The 19,753-nt window shown below is 32.4% G+C and overlaps 1 protein-coding gene across 1 annotated transcript in view; it reads right to left on the bottom strand.

Moving 5' to 3' along the window:
• Positions 1–12,641: 12,641 nt before the first annotated feature.
• LOC129222449 (cell adhesion molecule Dscam2-like) overlaps positions 12,642–19,753 on the bottom strand; it is a 94,154-nt gene continuing 87,042 nt past the window's right edge. Inside the window, exons 19-22 of the mRNA XM_054856963.1 lie at positions 18,597–18,701; positions 16,876–16,931; positions 14,915–14,990; positions 12,642–12,806 (exon numbers count right to left, since the gene is read on the bottom strand). Of these exons, the coding sequence (XP_054712938.1) occupies positions 12,694–12,806; positions 14,915–14,990; positions 16,876–16,931; positions 18,597–18,701 (350 nt within the window). The 3' untranslated portion in view covers positions 12,642–12,693. The remainder of the gene's footprint in view (positions 12,807–14,914; positions 14,991–16,875; positions 16,932–18,596; positions 18,702–19,753) is intronic.

The following is a 19,753-nucleotide window of genomic DNA, read 5'->3' as shown; positions in this document are numbered from 1 at the left end:
TTGTCCGTACGCGTACAGAACTTTTAGTGTAACCTTACACAGAAATGAGTGAGACGTTACGCTATAATTACATTCCCATGGTGTAACCTTCCACAAGCGATGTGGAACTTTACACCAGTTATATCAGTTAAGTTATTCCAGAGTAGTGGAGGTTGCTAAGCTGCCACCGATTTTATAGAGTAAGGTTACACAAATCTTTTTTACAGTGTGTCTTAAACTTAGAGCCTCGAAAAATGAAATATTAAAAATAAAATACGATGCTTGAGCAGTCGGGAAAGGTTAAAAAAAAAGGTCAAAAGTTATCAGGTTTGGCGATAGTTTATTTAAAAATAAGTTTTTTTTTTTTTTAAATATCTTTGGAAATTAGAAGCTAAAAATAAGACTTAAAATAATTTTTTAGCTAAGCGGTATTCACAATTTTTGCGAAATTTCCTTAAAACCCAATAATAAACTTCAGTGAAGTTTCTAGTTGACATTATGATGTTATGAACATTTATCCTAAATTTGTTAAAATCAAAGTCAGTCAGTGAATATTTTTTTCTTTCCTTTGCTGCGATAGTAGCACTCTTCAATAGAATTAAAAAAAATAATAAAATAAAAAGTAATTTAAAATATAAAATAAAATGATGTAAACTCACTCATGTAAATTCTAATTTGATACATTTTGAGGCAATCGCCTTTTCTCAGGCACACACCTGCACAAAAAAGGAGAAATAACGTAAAAAAAAAAACTTGACAACTGAAGCGACCTCTTTTTTTTTTTTTAATCGTGAATTTGTATCTCATGTTATGGATTATGCTTTATATAAATTAGTTTCTTATTTACAGGACATTAAGATGAATAGGAAAATGAACAAAAAATAAAAATAAGTAGTAATCTTAGTCGTTTACTTGGTAAACAACTATATCTCTACAACTATCCCCCTACTTGTTAAGTTTATAACATTTACCAGGATACGTCTGGGAAACTGACAAAATCAGGGTTTCTAATGTATTAAGGAAATACAATTATTATTTTGGTATCATCCTTCACCAAAAACGTTTATTATTTGGATTACAAATAAAACGTACCTTCTAGTTTTCATAAACGTAAAGTTTAGCTTCAAACACATGTCACATTAAATGTTAGATAGCAATATGTTCAATCACCTGTTATTTGTTTTAAGTGCTTATTTAAAAAATATAAAGTCTTTATTAATTCTGGAATATTTTTGGAAAACTAATATTTCTAATAAAAGCATACTGATGTGGTTCGTTTTCTAATCTATTTATTTTCTACCTGCACGTTTTAAATGTAATTTTGACAAAGATTCTTGAGGCGCTAGAAAAAGAGGGTCAGTAAAAAAGTTAGTTGCACTGCTCAAGAAAACGAATCAGAATAGAAATTTTACAACAACTTTATTGGTATCTTAAAGTTCCACTCAAAATCTCAAAATCTACTTTTCAACGAAACCACCTCCGTCATTCAAGCATTTGTCGAGGCGTGGCACAAGTTTTTCGTCGTACAACGAAATCCCGTCCAAGATCCGATAAACATTGTTGGATTTTAACTTTTACTTCGCCATCCGAATGCTACCATCGCTTTTACAGTTCTTGTTTCATGGGACCAAGAATGTAGAAGTCCAGAAGTGAAAAGTTTGGGCTATAAGAAGGATGATTCCACAATTCCCACCTAAACTTGGTCTTCGCTCATACTCAGCGTCGTCAACATCTGTACGTCCATTCTCAAATATGTTGCACAATCTCGCGATAGCTTGACATGACATTGGTGTTCCCCCATACACTTCATACAACTGCTCATAAATTTTAGTGCAGTTGCATCTTTATGTCCACAAGAAACGGAATATTGCACACATTTTCAATTTAGACGCTGCTTGCACGTGTCGAGACCTTTTTGCGACTGATTATCGGAAAACTAAACTTGCCTCTTAGACGCCGATACGTTACACCATAGATTAATAATAAGAATAGACCGAGCTATGGCAACGCTTTTGCTGCTCATAAACCAAACCATGTGACTGGTGGATATCCTAGCAACAGCGGGCGTTGATTGTAGCAGACGATCAACGCCCGCGAGAAATAAAATAAATAGAATTGATGGAACACGGAAGAATGATCTTTTATGGAGTCTGATTTGAAAATTTGTTATTCTAAGTTGTAAATATTTTGTTAATATAGTGAGTTTTTCGTTTAGATAGTACTGCGCATTTTCTTTATTCAATTTCATGAACTCTCTAAGCAATTAAAGATGCAAGCGCCCCAAAAGAATCGGCGAACGGTAAGATTTATACCTATAATTTCAATTTAAGATATCGGTTAGTGCATTTTTGCGTTAACGTCATTACGTTTACGCCAACGCTGGCGTAGCAGTTCCAAATGAAATAAAAGTTACTGAAAACTGTGATCAAAAACTAATTACTAATGTCAAAATAATGTATAACTAAAAGAAAAACAGTTCAATTTCTGCGCCTGGAAAAAAATTATAATGAAAACACATTACGTCTTGAAGTACATGTCGAGTGCCAAACTACAGATTATGTTGCCATCCAGCAACCATGCTGCCAAAGTTTTCGCCAAGCCTCCCACCAGTCACATGATGTATCTATGAACCAATTTTTTCATCAGCAAGTCTGTGAAAGCTCGGTCTACTCTTATTATTAGTCAATGCGTTACACAATAAAGGTACACGTCTGAAGTGTTGCCACACACTGTCATCAAAATCGTCTCAGACGAAACATATTTACGGAGTAGTACAACTAACATTGACTGACCCCTTTTACATTGACACACTTAAGGTGTGTAACTAAACGCAAGAATGCATGCATAGTGATTTATGTTTAAAAAACACGACTACAAAAACTGCAAAAATAACATATTTCTCGTCTTTTAGAAATTCTTAGATATCAAAGCCGGGAAAAAACTCGCTTTGCAAATACTTCAAAGTAAAAAACAACTGTTTCTTTTCATGCCTTACATATATAAAAATATATGTGCTCTATTTCTATCCCATCTCTCAGACCAAACATTTCAACTGCATTGTCATTTTTTTTTTTTCACAAACGTCATAGAGAATAGAATGTGTATTGCAATAAAACAAAAAAAATATGGAAAACGTCAGCTCAGAGTTCTTGTTGCGAAAGGCATATTTCAACCAATGAAAACGTTTGTAAGTCAATGAAGACAAATTTATTTCGTCTCGAAAACTTTTCTTCAGACACGTCTGACCTATATAGGGTTTTAGCATTATTTATTGAATTTATACGGCTCCCTTTATAATCAACACGTGACACGAATAATTATTTAAACCTGTACTTCACACTAATTTCACAATCGATTAAGATGAAAGAGAGAACATTTTAAAAAATATCTTTAATCTTTATTGTTTGCTGCCGTAAACGTTTCGCTGATGTATGAATAACGTTTTAAAAACAAAAATGTATCTGCATCTACGTACTGCGCAGAAAAATAAGATGATTGATACGTAAATTAGTTCGTCAAAAGGATTTGAAACTTCAGCAGCACAACTTTTTTTGTTTTTGTTTTTTGAGAAATATTAAACAGAAGCACTGGTGTTTTATGACAAAATACTTCCAAACACGCTGGATAAATTCATTTTCTTCTTTTTTGCTTTACAATTTAATTTATTTAATCGTATAACATTAAAAGGTTGCGATATGAGTAGTAAAGTGAAAATTTACCCAGATATTTTCTTTTCCTCTAGCGTGTTTTAACTAATGGGGTTGTTTCCATCAGTTAAAAGTACTACAGTCACTGAAGTTGATAGAATGTGCGGGAAAAAAAACATGGAGTGCGGAAAGTTTTTTATTTTCCGAACGTTCTATTTTTACTTCCTTTTACAAAAAAGAAAGTATTGTATTCGCAAAAAAAATTTCATTAAAAAATCGACCTTAATTTCTATTTTACTTACCACTAGACGTTAAATCCCGGTTATCACAAATTTGCCATTTCAACTGCGCATGCGTGCGGACTTAGCTTTTTGGGCTTTCTGTTTTAAGTTTTCGTGTTGCTTGTTCATATTTAGACTGAGCGAGAGTCCCACCAAATTATTGAATGCGATTAGAATATTTTCACAGCGATTTCGTGATAGATTATATGAAACTACGGATAGGAATAACTGATAATCTTAAGGGAAAAATGACACTTCAATATTTATTAGTTTGGAAACATTTATTTAACATAAATGTAAAACACCTTGTGTACTTCAAAAATGATTAGAATATTAGTACAGAAATCCGTCTTTTGCGGATATTTTACGTTAGGCGTAAACAACTTAGGAATATACATTTTTATTTAGGTTGAGAGTTAGGCTTTGCATTAGAAGTGATACTGCAATTCTAGTACGCTCTTCTGAAGTTAAAAATTTGGTGATGAATAGGGACAGACAAATCAGACACCGAATCCATTAATAATTAAGACGCAAAATTCAATCTTTACCGAGGCCTAAAAACTAAATCAGAGAAAACTTTGTGATTTCTAATTTTTATCTGTTGCTATCTCATATTTATTACCAAACTTAAAATGTTTGTAATTAATTTTAGGAAGATTTTTGAAATCAGCTAAGTCCGCGCGCAAGCGCAGTTGAAATGGCAAATTTGTGATAACCGGGATTTAACGTCGAGTTTACTTACCCTCGAATGAATGTTGAGGTTTTTTTTTCGACTCGACCACACGTGGATAAGTGCCTAAGAACGTATAGACACGCGAAATATCCATTTTGACGATTCCTGAGTTAATTACAACGAGTTGTCTCGTGACGTCTGTATGTACGTATGTATGTGCGTATGTGCGTATGTATGTCGCATAACTCAAGAACGGTATGTCCTAGAAAGTTAAAATTTGGTTCGTAGACTCCTAGTGGGGTCTAGTTGTGCACCTCCTCTTTCGATTGCATTCGGGTGTTTCTAAAGGAATCTTTTTCCCCTTTTTGGGGGAAAATCATTCTTAATTTCGATGTAAACTCAAGTGGTGTTATCATTTGGCGGCACTTGGCGACATATCGCCAGTGTTTTGATCCCCAAGTTTTAACGCCAACTTGGCGACAAATTTGGCTTTTTTTTTGTTTTTTTAATCTGATTCAAATTTGGCCACTGTTGGTGATATTTAGAGATCAGACTATTGAATCACATTAAAATTACCAGTAATGGAGAAATGACATTAAATTGGAGTAAAAGGAAGTCATGTGATGCTCGTTTATTTATTTATTTATTTTTTAATGTCCGATTTTTCAAACGTAGCGTGGTCTTTATGACGTCAGAAGTGATGAAGTTGGACGCGTGCACCACTGGCGCACTGAATGCTTACGCTTGCTGTCTACCGCGTTTCAAGCTTATGATAATTCAGGAGCGAATTAAATAGTATTGCGCTCTACACTTGCTACAAGCCATATTCTTGCCAGTACATGTGAATAAAGATGTGAATTAAATATTGCGCTCTGCGCGAATGCTATTAATGAATGGCCTTTCATCACTTGTGATGTCATGCACAGAAACGGAAAAAATAAAATTGAATCTGAACACCGATTAAAATATTTTTTAAAAAATAATAAACTTTGTCAAATCATTTAAAAAGTGGTCAGATCATATGTTTTTGAGTTACATACACCCCTTGCACGGGTGTGACAATTTTGCGCATAAATTTACTTTTTATTCCAGGAATTTTAAACGTTGACCTTTCATTATTAAATATTTGAAAATGAACTTGCTGCGCATAAGAATAAGACAAATGATCCCTACATTCATTAGTCAAAAAAATTTAAAATTTATGCCGCACAATTTTTTTTTTTTTTTTTTTTTTTTTTTTTTTGAGACATATTTAACACAAGCTCTGGTGTTTTATGAAAAATACGCCCAAGAACGCCGGATGCACTATTATTATTATTATTATTATTTACAAAATTTCATTTGTGTAATTGTATGGTATTAAAAGGTCGTGACATGAGACGTAGAGTGAAAATATACACAGGTATTTTTTTTGCCGAAGTATGGTTAACCAACTGCATGGGCGTGACATTCTTACGCACACATGTGCACTTAATTCCAAGAATTTTAAACGTTGGCCTTTTAGTTTTAAATATTTGAATAAAAGAAGCCACATTACGAAGCTCAACATAATATTAATTTCTTAATTTTTTTTTTTTTTGACAATCACGATTGCTTATTGTCCTCACTTGACTGTTTTTGGCGTTCCTTTGATTTTTCCCACCGCCACCCTCCGCACCATCACCGTCGACCGGCTCCTCACGATGCTGCACCTCTAGCAAAAGCCGTCTCCAGGTTGCATCCACGTCCTACACACACGCGCATACATACACAACTACACACACACACGCACACACAAACACATACACACACATACACCTACGCACACATACACAAACCCATATACACATACAAACACATACACACACGCATACATACAGACACCCACACATACACACACAAAAACATACACACATACACACAACTACCCACACATTCATGCCTGCACACAGACACAAACACATATGCCTACACACATACACATACCCCCCTCCCCCACAGACACAAACACACATGCCTACACACACATACACATAACCCGTACACACCCACACATACCCCCACACACAAACACACACGCCTACATAAACACTCTCGTGATTGCGAAAAACATAATTTGAATTCAAGATGTCAAAATTCAAATTATTTTTTTCTTTTTATCTTGGAATTGGAAATTAATAAAGCATGCAAGCGTTGCGGACGTGATAATACAGTCACGACTACAACAAGCACAAATCATTGTTTTTTAAACAAAGCATTTTTTTAAATTTGATATTTTATATCATAACGCATGGCTCTTTATATTAAAATATACAAAAAACAAAATGCCAAAATTCAAAATATATTGAAATATGTACCTAAAAAGGTCACACCCTCTGAAATAGATTGAGCGTGTTTACAAAGATTAACTTCACAAAGGAACTGAGATGTGCTAGGTGTAAGAAATTATATGCTCCACCCGGTTACATTGCGTAACAGTTGACAGGGATCCCGAGATTAATAACTGGGATCTCCATAATTGCGTAATGGGGCTTTCCGCGATGGCCTACTGCGCAGATGCATGAGAGTGCATGTGTTCATATGGCTATAGACAGTCATGAAGGCATGACTGCAAAAAAACCTCCTGACGGAATAGCGGGATAACTTTATGGCATATCTTTTGACCGCTATTCGGGAAAAAGGGCAACTTGGCTGCCCATCATGTATATTGTGAGTAGAAAAATAAATTAGTTTGTGTGTGTTGTGAACATGGTCTCTTCAATTCTCTCCCTCTCCAAAATTTAATTTATGGAAAATATGACAAAGAAAAAGGGGCGAAAATCCTCTTCACTAGGAAACTTATTCATAAACTCTTCAGTCCATAATTGTAAAAGAAGCAGTCAAAAAGTGAAGATTACCAGTTCTTTTTTCAAATATAAATTTTCATGAATAAAGAGTCATGCAAAGAATAGATTTGCATCTCATGCGAAAGTTTCAGTAAATTTGGTTTGTATTTTGTTCATATATCCACTCTGAGACAAAACTCCTAAGTTTCATCGATGAGACAACTGCCCAAATTACTCTTAATAACATTCATTTCAGGAATAGCTTGCTAAAATGAACTCGAAGAATTGATGAAGGAAATTAAAAAAAAAATAATTTAAATTTTGACATCTTGAATCAAATTATGTTTTTTGCAATCACGAGTGTGTGTATGTAGGCGTGTGTGTGGGTATGTGTTTGTGTGTAGGGGTTATGTGTATGTGTGTGTGTAGACATGTGTGTTTGTCTCTGTGTGCTGGCATAAGTGTGTGGGTAGTTGTGTGTATGAGTGTGTGTGGGGGGGGGGTATGTGTATGCGTGTGTGGGCATATGTGTTCGTGTCTGTGTGCAGGCATGAATGTGTGGGGAGTTGTGTGTATGTTTTTGTGTGTGTATGTGTGGGTGTCTGTATGTATGCGTGTGTGTATATGTTTGTATGTGTGTATGTGTTTCTGTAGGTGTATGTGTGCGTATGTGCTTGTGTATGTGTGTAGTTGTGTGTGTATGTGTTTGTGTGTGTGTATTTGTGTATGTATGCGCATGTGTGTAGTGTGTAGGACATGGATGCAACCTGGAGACGGCTTTCGCTATAGGAGCAGCATCGTGAGGAGCCCGTCGACGGTGATGCTGCAGAGGGTGGCGGTGGGAAAATAAAATCAAAGGAACGTCAAAAACAGTCAAATGAGAACAATAAGCAATCGTGATTACTCAAAAAAAAAAAATTCAATTTCTCAAAATTTTTACATAAGATAAAATACTGTTAAAAGCCTTACAAGTTATGTTTTTTTTTTCGTAGATTTCTCAAAGGAGACTGTTTTGCTTTAAAAGGAAGTCATCATTTATTTTCTCAATATCATCGATATTGTGTTCATGCTTGGAGCTTCTTAACTCCTGTTTTTAAGTTCAGTAACTGCAATTCAAAAATTAATAATTTTATTTCGAAAATACTTAATATTAATTTTCGTAAGTTTTCTAAAGTGAGTTTAAGTAAATAATGTAAAAGTAAAAGACAACTTATATTTGTTGACAAATGTTTCTGCTTTTTACTGTGCACTATTTTTATTCAGCAACTAGTGGAACCCGCACGGTTTTGCCCGCAGTAGAATATTAAAAGGTCATTTAGTTTGCCTTAAAATTTACAAAGAGAAAATGATGAATTTATTGCCATTATGCTAGGTTATTTATTTCGTTCATGTTATGGTAATTCACTCGGTGCAGAGGAATTAAGTCCACCAATGGTGGTAAAAATAAAATCATTAAAAAAACAATAATCGAATTTTCAAAAAATCGTTTCGAAGTGCACACTACAATGCTAGAAACTAATTTTGTGCCAAATTTCATGAAAGTCTGCGTACGGTCTAGGCGCTATGCGCGTCACAGAACTTTATTATTAGTAACCAAAAGATAAAGATAAAAGCAATGTATGCTAAATTAGTATAAATGCTACATATGAGTTCAAACTGGGCACAGAAGTAACAAAATAACGACTAATAACTGCCCCAAATCAGACGATTAATATTTCTCCTATCCATTTTAGTTTTTTTTTTTTCATGATTTTTTTTTACGTTAAACAAATGCGATTTAATAAGTTTTTGCATTAACAATTAAGATCTTCTCAATTTTTAAAGTTTCTTTGCACGGTTTGGCATTTTTTTTTTAAATTTGACCTGATTAGGAACCAGTGTTTCTAATTACGCCTCTTCGCCATTTTTCGTTTAACTGCTAACAAGCTTAAGTTACATTTAAATTTTTCATGGAATGATTATTTACCAGTAATTTGATGAATGCACAAAATTTTACTTTAATGAATAATAAATGAGCAATATATCAGGCTGTAAACCTTAGGTTGGTTTTATTTAGCACATTTCATTATCTTATTTTCATTCGTGAATAAATTGTTCTTAAAAGAATAAAGTCAGTTGCGGAAACGTAAGTCACACTAAACTCTATTGCCCCACGTGCGGTAATTTTTTTAACTAATCAATTGATGATTTTAGGTAGGCAACACAAAAAAGATAACCTAAGAGTTCCGTTTGTTTGCAAACACTTGTGTAGGCACTACCATTGTTGGAATCGGAAAAACAGTTTTTGAAAGTTAAGGATACACTTGAACAAGGCAGGTTAGCAAAGGCAAAGTAACTAGTATTAACAAGTATTATTGTTCACGTGGAAGGTTTCTAAAAAACATTTTTCATTTACTAAAAATGCATTTACTAATGAGTTATCCCCCCCCCCTTTTAATGGGAAATTGAGGTGATTCATTTAGCCCATAAATATGGAGTAAACAGAAGCAGCAAAGTTTATTACTTTTGAAGTAATTTATACTTTTGTGTGTATTTTACATAAGTTCAGAGTATTTTTTTTTATTTTAAATGATTGCAGATTACATTTGGAGGATTCAGCGGTTTAGATGGGACCTACCGGAGACAGAATGCTGATAGTTGGTTTAGAACTTCTTAGGCTTTTAACTGATTGTTGATGCTGCGATTATCTGCCTATGTCACCATAATGATGAAATAAATAAAGTGCTTTCGTATACAATATTTAGTATCTGATGTAAAAGAAAATATTATTTCATCTGCTAACAAACATTCATAAAGTTTAATTTATCTCACTCAGCTATTCTAAGAGTTTTAGATGCTAAGCACAAAATTTCATGTCTGAAATTATTCAAAAGAAAGAAGAATTTACAGTTGGCACGTTAAAGATTTCGTTCTATTTGTGTTAATTGATCCCTTTTTTTATGTGTAAATAAAAAAATTACCGAAAACATAGCATGAAGTATTCCAAGATTTAGTGTACTAAGATTTCTGTATTCACTCTTTAATTTGTGGAGGTTATGTTAATGGTTAATCTTTTAATTAATAAATCCTTCATATATAAGCAGTGACAAAAGTTTCACGAAGTTAAAAAACGTAATTTTTGTGTTTTTGCTAGGGCTGTAATTTAAATGCTGGAAAGTGAACCTAGAATATTACAAAAGACCGAACATACGCAAATAATATTTGAAGTTTTTGAGGTGGTATTGCTATTGGAATTTGTTTTATTCTTTAATAAAATATTCCAGTCCAGTTTCTTAAAGAAGAAAAAAAGATGCATAACCATTTTAATACGAGCCATTTTAAAACAATTAAATTTTTATTTACAAAACATTTATTTACATCAAGATATAACAAATGCACAAGTATTAAATTTTCACATTCATCATAATCAATCAAAAACTGATCGAATTAATGTAATTCGTCGGAATATCAGCACATTTTCGGCATCGAAACAAATTGCCTTTAACGGTTTAAATCCTTTAAATACATATCACATTTGCATTTTTATGTTGTTGTTTTTTTCAAATAAATAAACAATTACAATTCATCCTCAAACTGAAAATGAATTTGATTTTTCAAAGTCCTTCTGAAAAGGTGTTTTTTTTTTTTTTTTTTTTGAAGTACTTCCAGAATATATTGCATAAGAAACACACATACATGCACATAAAAAAAATCTGAATATTTTTAAGAGTTTTTCACACAAACGCTCAAGATCTTAATCCTTATGTTTCAATAAGTGATGTATTCGTATAAAATTGTCAAAAATCTTTGGCACACTTTAAGTTATAATATCCCAAAAATAAACTATACATGTTGACATGCTTATTAGTTTTCCATTTTTGTTCATATTGTGCACTTAAAGCACTCACTCGTCGTGTGTCATCTTAAATAGAAAAAATAAACTTAAGTAAAGGATGTTTCTTAAACATACAAGGTTGAAAACAATATCCCAGCAAAAGAGCCGTACTATTGCAAGATATCAATTCAAAAGATACCAGTTTCAAAAGTTGAAAGTTAATGACACAGAAGATTCCATCAAGTTATGATACAGCTTGATCTTAACAGTTATGAAATGTATTTGAAAAATTATTTATTGAGCAAATAATTACTGTTTAAAATGGAAAATAAAATAATTATTTAAAAAAAATAGCACAATGGGGTCGTTTCCAAAATTAAAAAAAAAAAAAAATTCTAAAAGAGCATGCTTAAAAACATAGGATCTGACCTTTTTTTTAAATAATTTATTTAGGTTTAATATTTTTTTAAAAAATACTTAACTTGGTGCGCTTTTATTGTTTACACTTCTGTCGTATGACATCACAAATGATGAAATGCCATACAATGTTGCCATTCACAGAACAAAATATTTAATTCGCATCTTTACTCACGTGTATTGGCAACGATATGGTTGATAGCAAGCGTAGAGCGCAATTGTAATTCGCTGCTTGATTATCATAACGTGGAAACGTAGTAGAAAGATGCGCCAAATTGCATCGTTTGTGACGTCATAAAGACCACGCCTTGTTTGAAAAATCGGACATTTTAAAAAATTAATTTAAAAAAAACTGTTGGGAAAATAAAAGTATTTTCTGGGTCCATGTATTTTTTTTTTTTTTTTTTTGCTCATTCGATCAATTTCAATGACTAAAAGTAGTACTTTTGACTGAAGAAAACCACCCCATTATGTTTGACAAAATTATTTCTCAAAAAGAATTGAGGCAGTAAGAAGCATATAGCTGCCAAACTTAAAAATTTTGAGACCCTAAGTCACTAAAAATGGTAGGATAACTTTTTCTCTGTTTTAGGACTTCGGACTATTGGCTAGAAAATGAACAATGTTTTTTTTCCCTTGAACTCAAAATGTTAAAATTACGCAAAATATTTTAAAAGTCAATTGGAATGCATAATTTAATGCTATCGGGGTCAACTGCAAAATCACGTTCAAGGCTCACGTTAAAGAAAGTAATCATTGTGGTAGTCACCGGTTATTCAAGCCTAATGTATAGTTAAAACTGACACATTTTATTATATTCATCCCTTTGTTCTTTCTGTATTTTGAAGAAATGTGAATGTGAAACGTGATTGAGATCATAATGGAACTGAATTAACACGGCTTACAACTTTCTGTAAATACCGACGAATGAAGTAATGTATGAGGATGGTCATCACAATAATAACACATGCGACAAAATTTCTCTCCATCTGCGAAAAATGAATCAATCACTTAGTAGATGATGCTTGGGGTAAAAGGACGGTGAAGGTGAAAGCATTTATTTTCGCATTAGATTTCATCACCGTTGAGGTTTGCTGTTATTTCTTGGATTGCTCCATTTTTCACTAGACACGAGTTCTGATCGAGTGCTTTCATTGGTTGCACTGTGTTGACTACAAAGAGATTCTGAACCTAAAAGAAATGTGAAGAATAAGTCTTTCAAAACTTGCAATGGCAAATCCACACAAAATACAAATACACTGCTCAAAACAATTAGAAGAGAATTTTGTAGTAAGTTACCGTCCTAAGCCAGGTCTAAGGCAGAAATACTTAAAATACACCGCCAGCTCAATTATTCCATCCGAGGACTGCAGTTTCGCGCTTTTTAGCACTCATCAGCTCGGAATAGGAATCACATGAGCTGGAGGCGAAAAACCTCTTAAGGGAGCCAAGAGAGCCAAACAAACTGGTAGCTAACGCAGAATGAGCGACCGCATGTAACTTACTATAAAATACCATGCTTTGGCATCAATCTTTGAGTTGAACCGCATCATTGCTGCGGTTGCTCATCTGGTTTGCTAATTCTGCATAAGCTACCAGTTTGTTTGGACATGACATAACTTCATGTTCGTTACACTGTTCCGAAGGAGTAAGTTCCCAGTCTAATGTTTCTGCTTTTTGTTTGCTGTACTTCATCTTAAAAAACAAGTATACTCCGTTTCATGCATTTGCAAGGCTACCTTACAAGGGTTTCTTCAATTTTGTGTGATCGCTCTCCTAATTGTTTTGAGCAGTAGCCGTTTTTTATCATTATGTCAAACTAAACAAAAGCCGGTAATACCATACACTGTTTTAAAAAATCCTGAGATTTTACTGTAAAATTATACGCTAGAATAAAAGAGAGTAAAAAATCGCAAAAATGTGGATGGTAGATTTGATCTCGAAACTTTCGTATTCACAGGCGGCTTCACTGACCACCATTCGACCTGGAATACGGTTTTAACTGCTTCGCACTGTATTTTTTTCTGTACTGTTAACACTACATTTTACAGTACTATTTTCCAGAAAGGTTTCCTTAATTTTCAACAGTGTAGAAACATCTGGTCTTTTTCGGCTTTGATCATAGTTTAGGGACTGCCCATTAATCTTTTCACTTTTTTTCTTAAAAAAAAAAAAAGAAAAAAGAAAAGAAAAGACTCGTACATCCCTGTATCACGAAGTATCACACTTTGCCTTACTCTTTTGTCACTTGTTTCACTGTCTTTTGTCACTTCAGTCACTACGTTGTTTCACATTTACATTTTGTTATAAAAAAACGCGTGGTGTCACAACTCTTTATACCTCTTTGGTCAAAAACCCACAGTTTTACGAATCCCTCTCCCTCAAGCCATGGTATCTATTGCGGACCTCCCCATACTATATATAAATAAATAAATAAATAAAAAACCTTCTTAGCGCGACTGTTTAACTATTGTGAAGACAAAACAGTATACGAATGAAGTAATTTTTTTAAAAAAAATCTGTAGCTAATGTACACAGAAAAATGTTTTTAATTCTTTACAAACACATTAGTAATTTAAAACGATTAAAACACAATAGTCGTAAAAAAAAAAAAACGCAAAATAAATTAACGCGTTTTCTTAAAACGCTGAAATAAATTTTGCAAAAGAAAAAAGAAAAAAAAAAAAAATAATAATAATAATAATAATATATTTCGAAAGTTTTGGAAGAATTTTACTTTTAATTAAGGAAAACAAGCTTGTTTATCTAATTACGCAACAGCATATCTATCAATCCATCTGTACAATATGGTAAACAATACGAATATTATGAACTAACTCAGCTTTCACAAAACGGCGACAGAGAATGGTGCGTTTTTCGATGCGTTAATCTGATATTTTAATTTAACAGGCAAAAAAAAAAAGTTTACTGTTTCAGGGTTAAATTCCGTTTCCAATATAGTCATTTAATACATTTCAGCTGATTTTGTCTCGGAATTGGCATAGTCGTAGTAAATGAGGATACAAGAGAACTCTATCATACAGTTGTGCAGACGGGGGGATAGCTCCCCCACACTCTTTAGTTTACAATCATCTTTCCAAACCTAATATGGTTATTTAACAACCATGTAGAATGTTTACCAGTTATTTCAATTATTGGTAAATTTTTCATGAAGTAATGAACGCATGTCAGGTTTATAGCTCGTTGTGTAGTTAGCAGGTTTTATATAACGAGTTAACATTTAAATAGTTAGCAATATATCAAAAGTCAAAGAGAATAAATTAGTCGTTTTCTCTCACCTGGCTTATAAGGTGCAGACATATAAATGGGTCTTGTAGGACACCTTTTTATTGTTGCGAAAAGCCCATCTGATTGCTGAAAGCAGGAAAAATAATGACATATTTTAAACATATAATTTTAACGTTTGTCAACAAATATTTAATGCTGTAAAATATTATGTACATTCACCGTTTAACCAAAAATTATTTCTATCTGAGTAATGAAATAGAAAACTTGTTTTAAAAAAACAGCAAGAAAAAAAAAAATTTAAATATTTTCTTTTTATTTTTTTTCTCTTTCTTTATGAGTGTAAAGGAATAAACTATTTAAAATTCTAGAATGAAAAAAGGTTTTGTTAAAAAAGTGATTAAGCTTTGTTCAAATAATGCAAGACAATTCGAATAAGAATTGCTATGGTAACAAATAGGGGTAAGTAAATAGCGTTTTAGAAGTTTGATTATTCCTAAGAATTAAAGGGTATTGTAAGACAAAGATTAAAAAAAAATAATGAAAGAAAAGAGTATTATGTTTCATCTTTTCGTTTAGTGCTACTTTTCATAAAATTAAAATTAAAAAAAAAAATGTTCTGAACCCTTTTTTTTATTTTACCACATTTCGATTCATTGATCAGTATTTTGTAACGCTGTGTATGAGTTGAGGTTATTTTCTATTTATTAATTTATATTTAATCAGATGAATTGCTATGGTTATCATAAGGGGCCGTTAATCAATTACGTAAGGGTACCGAAGGAGAGGGGGGTTGGAAAAATCTCTACATGCCCATACTTGGGGGGGGGGGGGGGGTTCGACCGATTCTTACGTATTTTTCCAAGTCGATATTTTAATTTAGTGGCTTGGCAGAGATCATATTTCATTTGCTTCTGGAAGGTAAAAAGCCTATTAGGATAAGCTGTTATTTTACTTTTTATTTTTTTAAAAAAGAATAATGTAAACTATAATTAAAAAAACACGCTGTGTATCTGCATGGTATGTCTCACTTTTAATTACAATAGTATCGCATTATATACACAAATTTTTGTCGAAAAGCATTGTCTAAATTGTTTTTAGTAAATATTTCTTCACACAAAAAGGTTTTTAAATAAAATTCAATAATAGTGAATTTAAGAACGATTCCAGTGGTGTAAGATTCGTAATTTTATTACTTTGAAAAAACGAAATGGAATCTTACGTAAGATAAGGGGGGGGGGTGAAAATCTTACTTACCCTTACATTGGGGGAGGGGGGGTCAAAAATTGCCAAAATTATCCTTACGTAATTAATTAATACCCCCCCCTAACAACCACAAAACAAACAGGCATATTATACATGAAATAGAGAATAAATAATGTAATTTTTTTCTGAATAAGAACACCTTTAACGATTCCAAATATAAAAAGTCAGAATAATTGTGTCTTAATTGAATCAATTAACCAATGTTTTGTTGCACACAAATTTTAAATTATTGCAGGCCCTTGTTTCGGTGTTACAAGGAACACCTTTTTCAGTGCAAAGATGTGTGAGTTTTTGAATGAAGTCATCCGAGGAAAAGGAGCAATCTTTCCTCGGAAGACATTTCATCCAAAAGATCACACTTCTTTGCATTAAAAAAGGTGTTTTTTGTAACACTGTAATACGTGTCTGCAGTAATTTGCAATTTTAGCGAATTATAGCTTTGATACATCATTCATTTAATTTTAAAGCAAAAAGGTATTTATTCGTTAACTCTGTAGCTTCGTATGTCTTGGAAAAGTTTAAAGGAACTTCATAATTTAAAACAACATCACGAACTAAGCGAAGAGGTTTTGCATCATTTCTCATTCACTTGCATTTGCACATCGGCAGTTATAGGGGCAACAAAATTCAAGTGTAAACGATTTAGCGATGCTTTCTAAGAATCTACGAGTTTTACTTCAACTATGAAAAATAATTTCAAGAGAAAATATAAATATCGTCGCACATCAATACGAACAAACTCACTTACTTGTCGTGAGGATACTGTATCGTTGCATGTATAGGGCTCTGCATATTCAGTTTTGCCTATAATATTCAAAATAAAAATAATATATTTACGTTAATAGATATGTAACTATTATACACGCACTTTGTACACAGAGGGAATTGGGTGAATTTTACGCAATTAACTTACAGAGCACGGGAAATATAAGGTATCCAAAATTTGCTCTAAATGCATCTGAGTTCGCTCCGAAAAACTACATTATTTCGAAAAAAAAACATGCATTTCACAGAATTAGCTTACTCAACTGGGCAGTTCTGCGCACCTCATATGCCCAACGAGAAAAGACAGGAAATGTAATTGCAATTGTAAACTAATAAATGCTGAATGTTTTTTGAGCAATCACATTGCTTATTGTTCTCACTTGGCAGTTTTGATATTTTACGAGCAAAGTCTCCAGGGAGCGTCCACATCCAACATACATATCCAACAAAGACATCCATAAACAGTCATACACACACACATACTCATGCCTGCACACAGACTCAAACACACACTCACATACACATACACACTCATGCCTGCACACAGACACAAACACACATGCACACACTTACACACACACTCATGCCTGCCCACAGACACAAACACACACGCCTACATACACACACGCTCGTGATTGCGAAAAACATAATTTGAATTCCAGATGTCAAAATTCAAATTAATTTTTATTTTTTTTCATATATATATTTTTTCCAAGCAATCAGAAATTGCTTCTTATTCTCACTTAACCAAAGTTGATATTGCTCTGATTTTTCAGTTTCTCCCGACAACGGCAGTTTTTGAAATGTATTTTATTGAGATAACTTTCCGTTGTCATAGTTGAAAATTATATGCAGTTTAATTTTATTCATAGTTTTTTTCAAGGCGTAACTCAAGCAGACCATACTTTAAAAAAAAGGATTTTTTGTGTGAATTTGCATTTCTTTTTTTTTTTCAAATAAAAACACAGGTATAAATGAAATTAACCAGCAAAACAACATATAAATTTGAATTCAAGACGTCAGAATTCAAATAACTTATTTTTAATTATGTATTTATTTATTATTGTATTTATTTATTCATTTATTATTACTTGCAAAAAGTCGTACCTTAGTCGAAATAACTGGAAATAACTGTTTTAAAGAAGTTAACATTGTTAAATAAGTTAGTAAGAAAATTAATCTTTTTATGTATGCGTTGCAGAATTCAGAGAATGCTCGAAAGTGCTCGGAAATAATATGACAGATACTAGAAAAACATGGAAACACTACAGAGACTATAGACTGATTTTCTGCTTTAACATTTTATTTGTTTTTAGATATTTACTTTTCGCATTTTATGTTCGCACAGTTTTACATTTTATCTTTTATTTTTTTTACATTGTTTCATTTTTACATTTTATCCCTGATTACCACCCTTTATGTACTGGAGCTGGCTTCACACTTACGAGCACTCTCTAGTCAATATATATATATATATATATATATATATATATATATATATATATATATATATATATATATATATAATTTCGAAAATAAAACTATTATTATTCAGATTTAGTCCGAGCATTTTACTATCGCATATCGCAATACAATCTATTGTAAAATTTGAAATATTTTTCTTAATAAATGCTGGATTTCCAGAAAGATGAGTTCATTAAAAACTATCACGATTTTATCGGAATATAATTTATTCTTACTTACCTGCTGGACATGTATAATGAGAAAACTTTGTTGATTTTGTGGTAATTTGTTTCGCCATATCACTCATCATTAAAGAATCACCACATGGTTTCCGGTTGTCATAGTCTGTGAAAGAAAAAGTTAGTGAGTCGGGGTACTCATGGGGGAGTTTTTGTATTCAGATATCAGACGCATGGAAAAATTAAGCTCATTTTAGTTTGAAGTTAACATTATGGATATATCAGCCGGTTACACTTGATACTTGCATCTATAGGTTTTTTTGTAGTTGTTGTTGTCTTGCCCATGATGTGCAAAGAAAAGCACTAGATTACTCCGAAGCTCCACAGCCTTTTTTGAAAAAATCAAGTCATTTGGGTCATCTGGCCGATCTGCATCTACAAGTGAGCTAAGTTTTTATTTCTCCTTCTTCTTTTCTTATTTTATTTTATTTTATTTATTTATTTTTATTTTTATTTTTTATTTATTTTTTGTTATTTTTTAATAAAGGCAGTAAATTAAAGAGTTGGGAAATACACTCATACCAATTATTCATGTCAACATCCTGAGGTTATTTTATTTATGAAATCATACGACATTTGACTATACTGTTGATGTATATAAAAGAAAAAGCCGGTCGTTTTCATTTTTTTCTTCCATAAAAATACCCGATTTCCTATTTTTAACAAGGGTTTTGACAAAGGGATATCCTTCTCTATAAGCATTAGCTTTTACTTATTAAATATTTTTTCTCTAAGCTTACAATTAGCTAAATCTATCATCACGACTCTATCTATTTTACGCACACTTTGTTTTAAGTCTAAGTTTTTCTTATCATAAGAAAATATGCATTGAAAATGCATGACATAGTATATTTTCTATTATGAGTTGAGACATTTTTATTCCAAATTTCATTCCTTAATTTTTGATTTCCTGCTTTAGTATTGAATTGGAAATGATTACAAAACTGTATGTTTATAAACCTTTTCTGGGTAATATATAATTTTTTTTTGGGTAATGTTTGTATCAGTTAAAGAACATTTATTGGGCAGGTATTCTATGGTACCTTTGAAGTTCTCAGTTTTTTGTCAGCATCCCTAATCTTTAAAACTTCATTGAATGCAGTATTTTTCCAAACAAGCAAAATAATGTTTAAATTACATACTCAGAGAGCACCAATA

The sequence above is a fragment of the Uloborus diversus genome, chromosome 5 (assembly GCF_026930045.1).
Source record: "Uloborus diversus isolate 005 chromosome 5, Udiv.v.3.1, whole genome shotgun sequence".
Lineage (NCBI taxonomy): Eukaryota > Metazoa > Arthropoda > Arachnida > Araneae > Uloboridae > Uloborus > Uloborus diversus.
The sequence above is the reverse complement of the archived record's forward strand: the minus strand, read 5'-3'. Positions and strand labels throughout refer to the sequence as shown.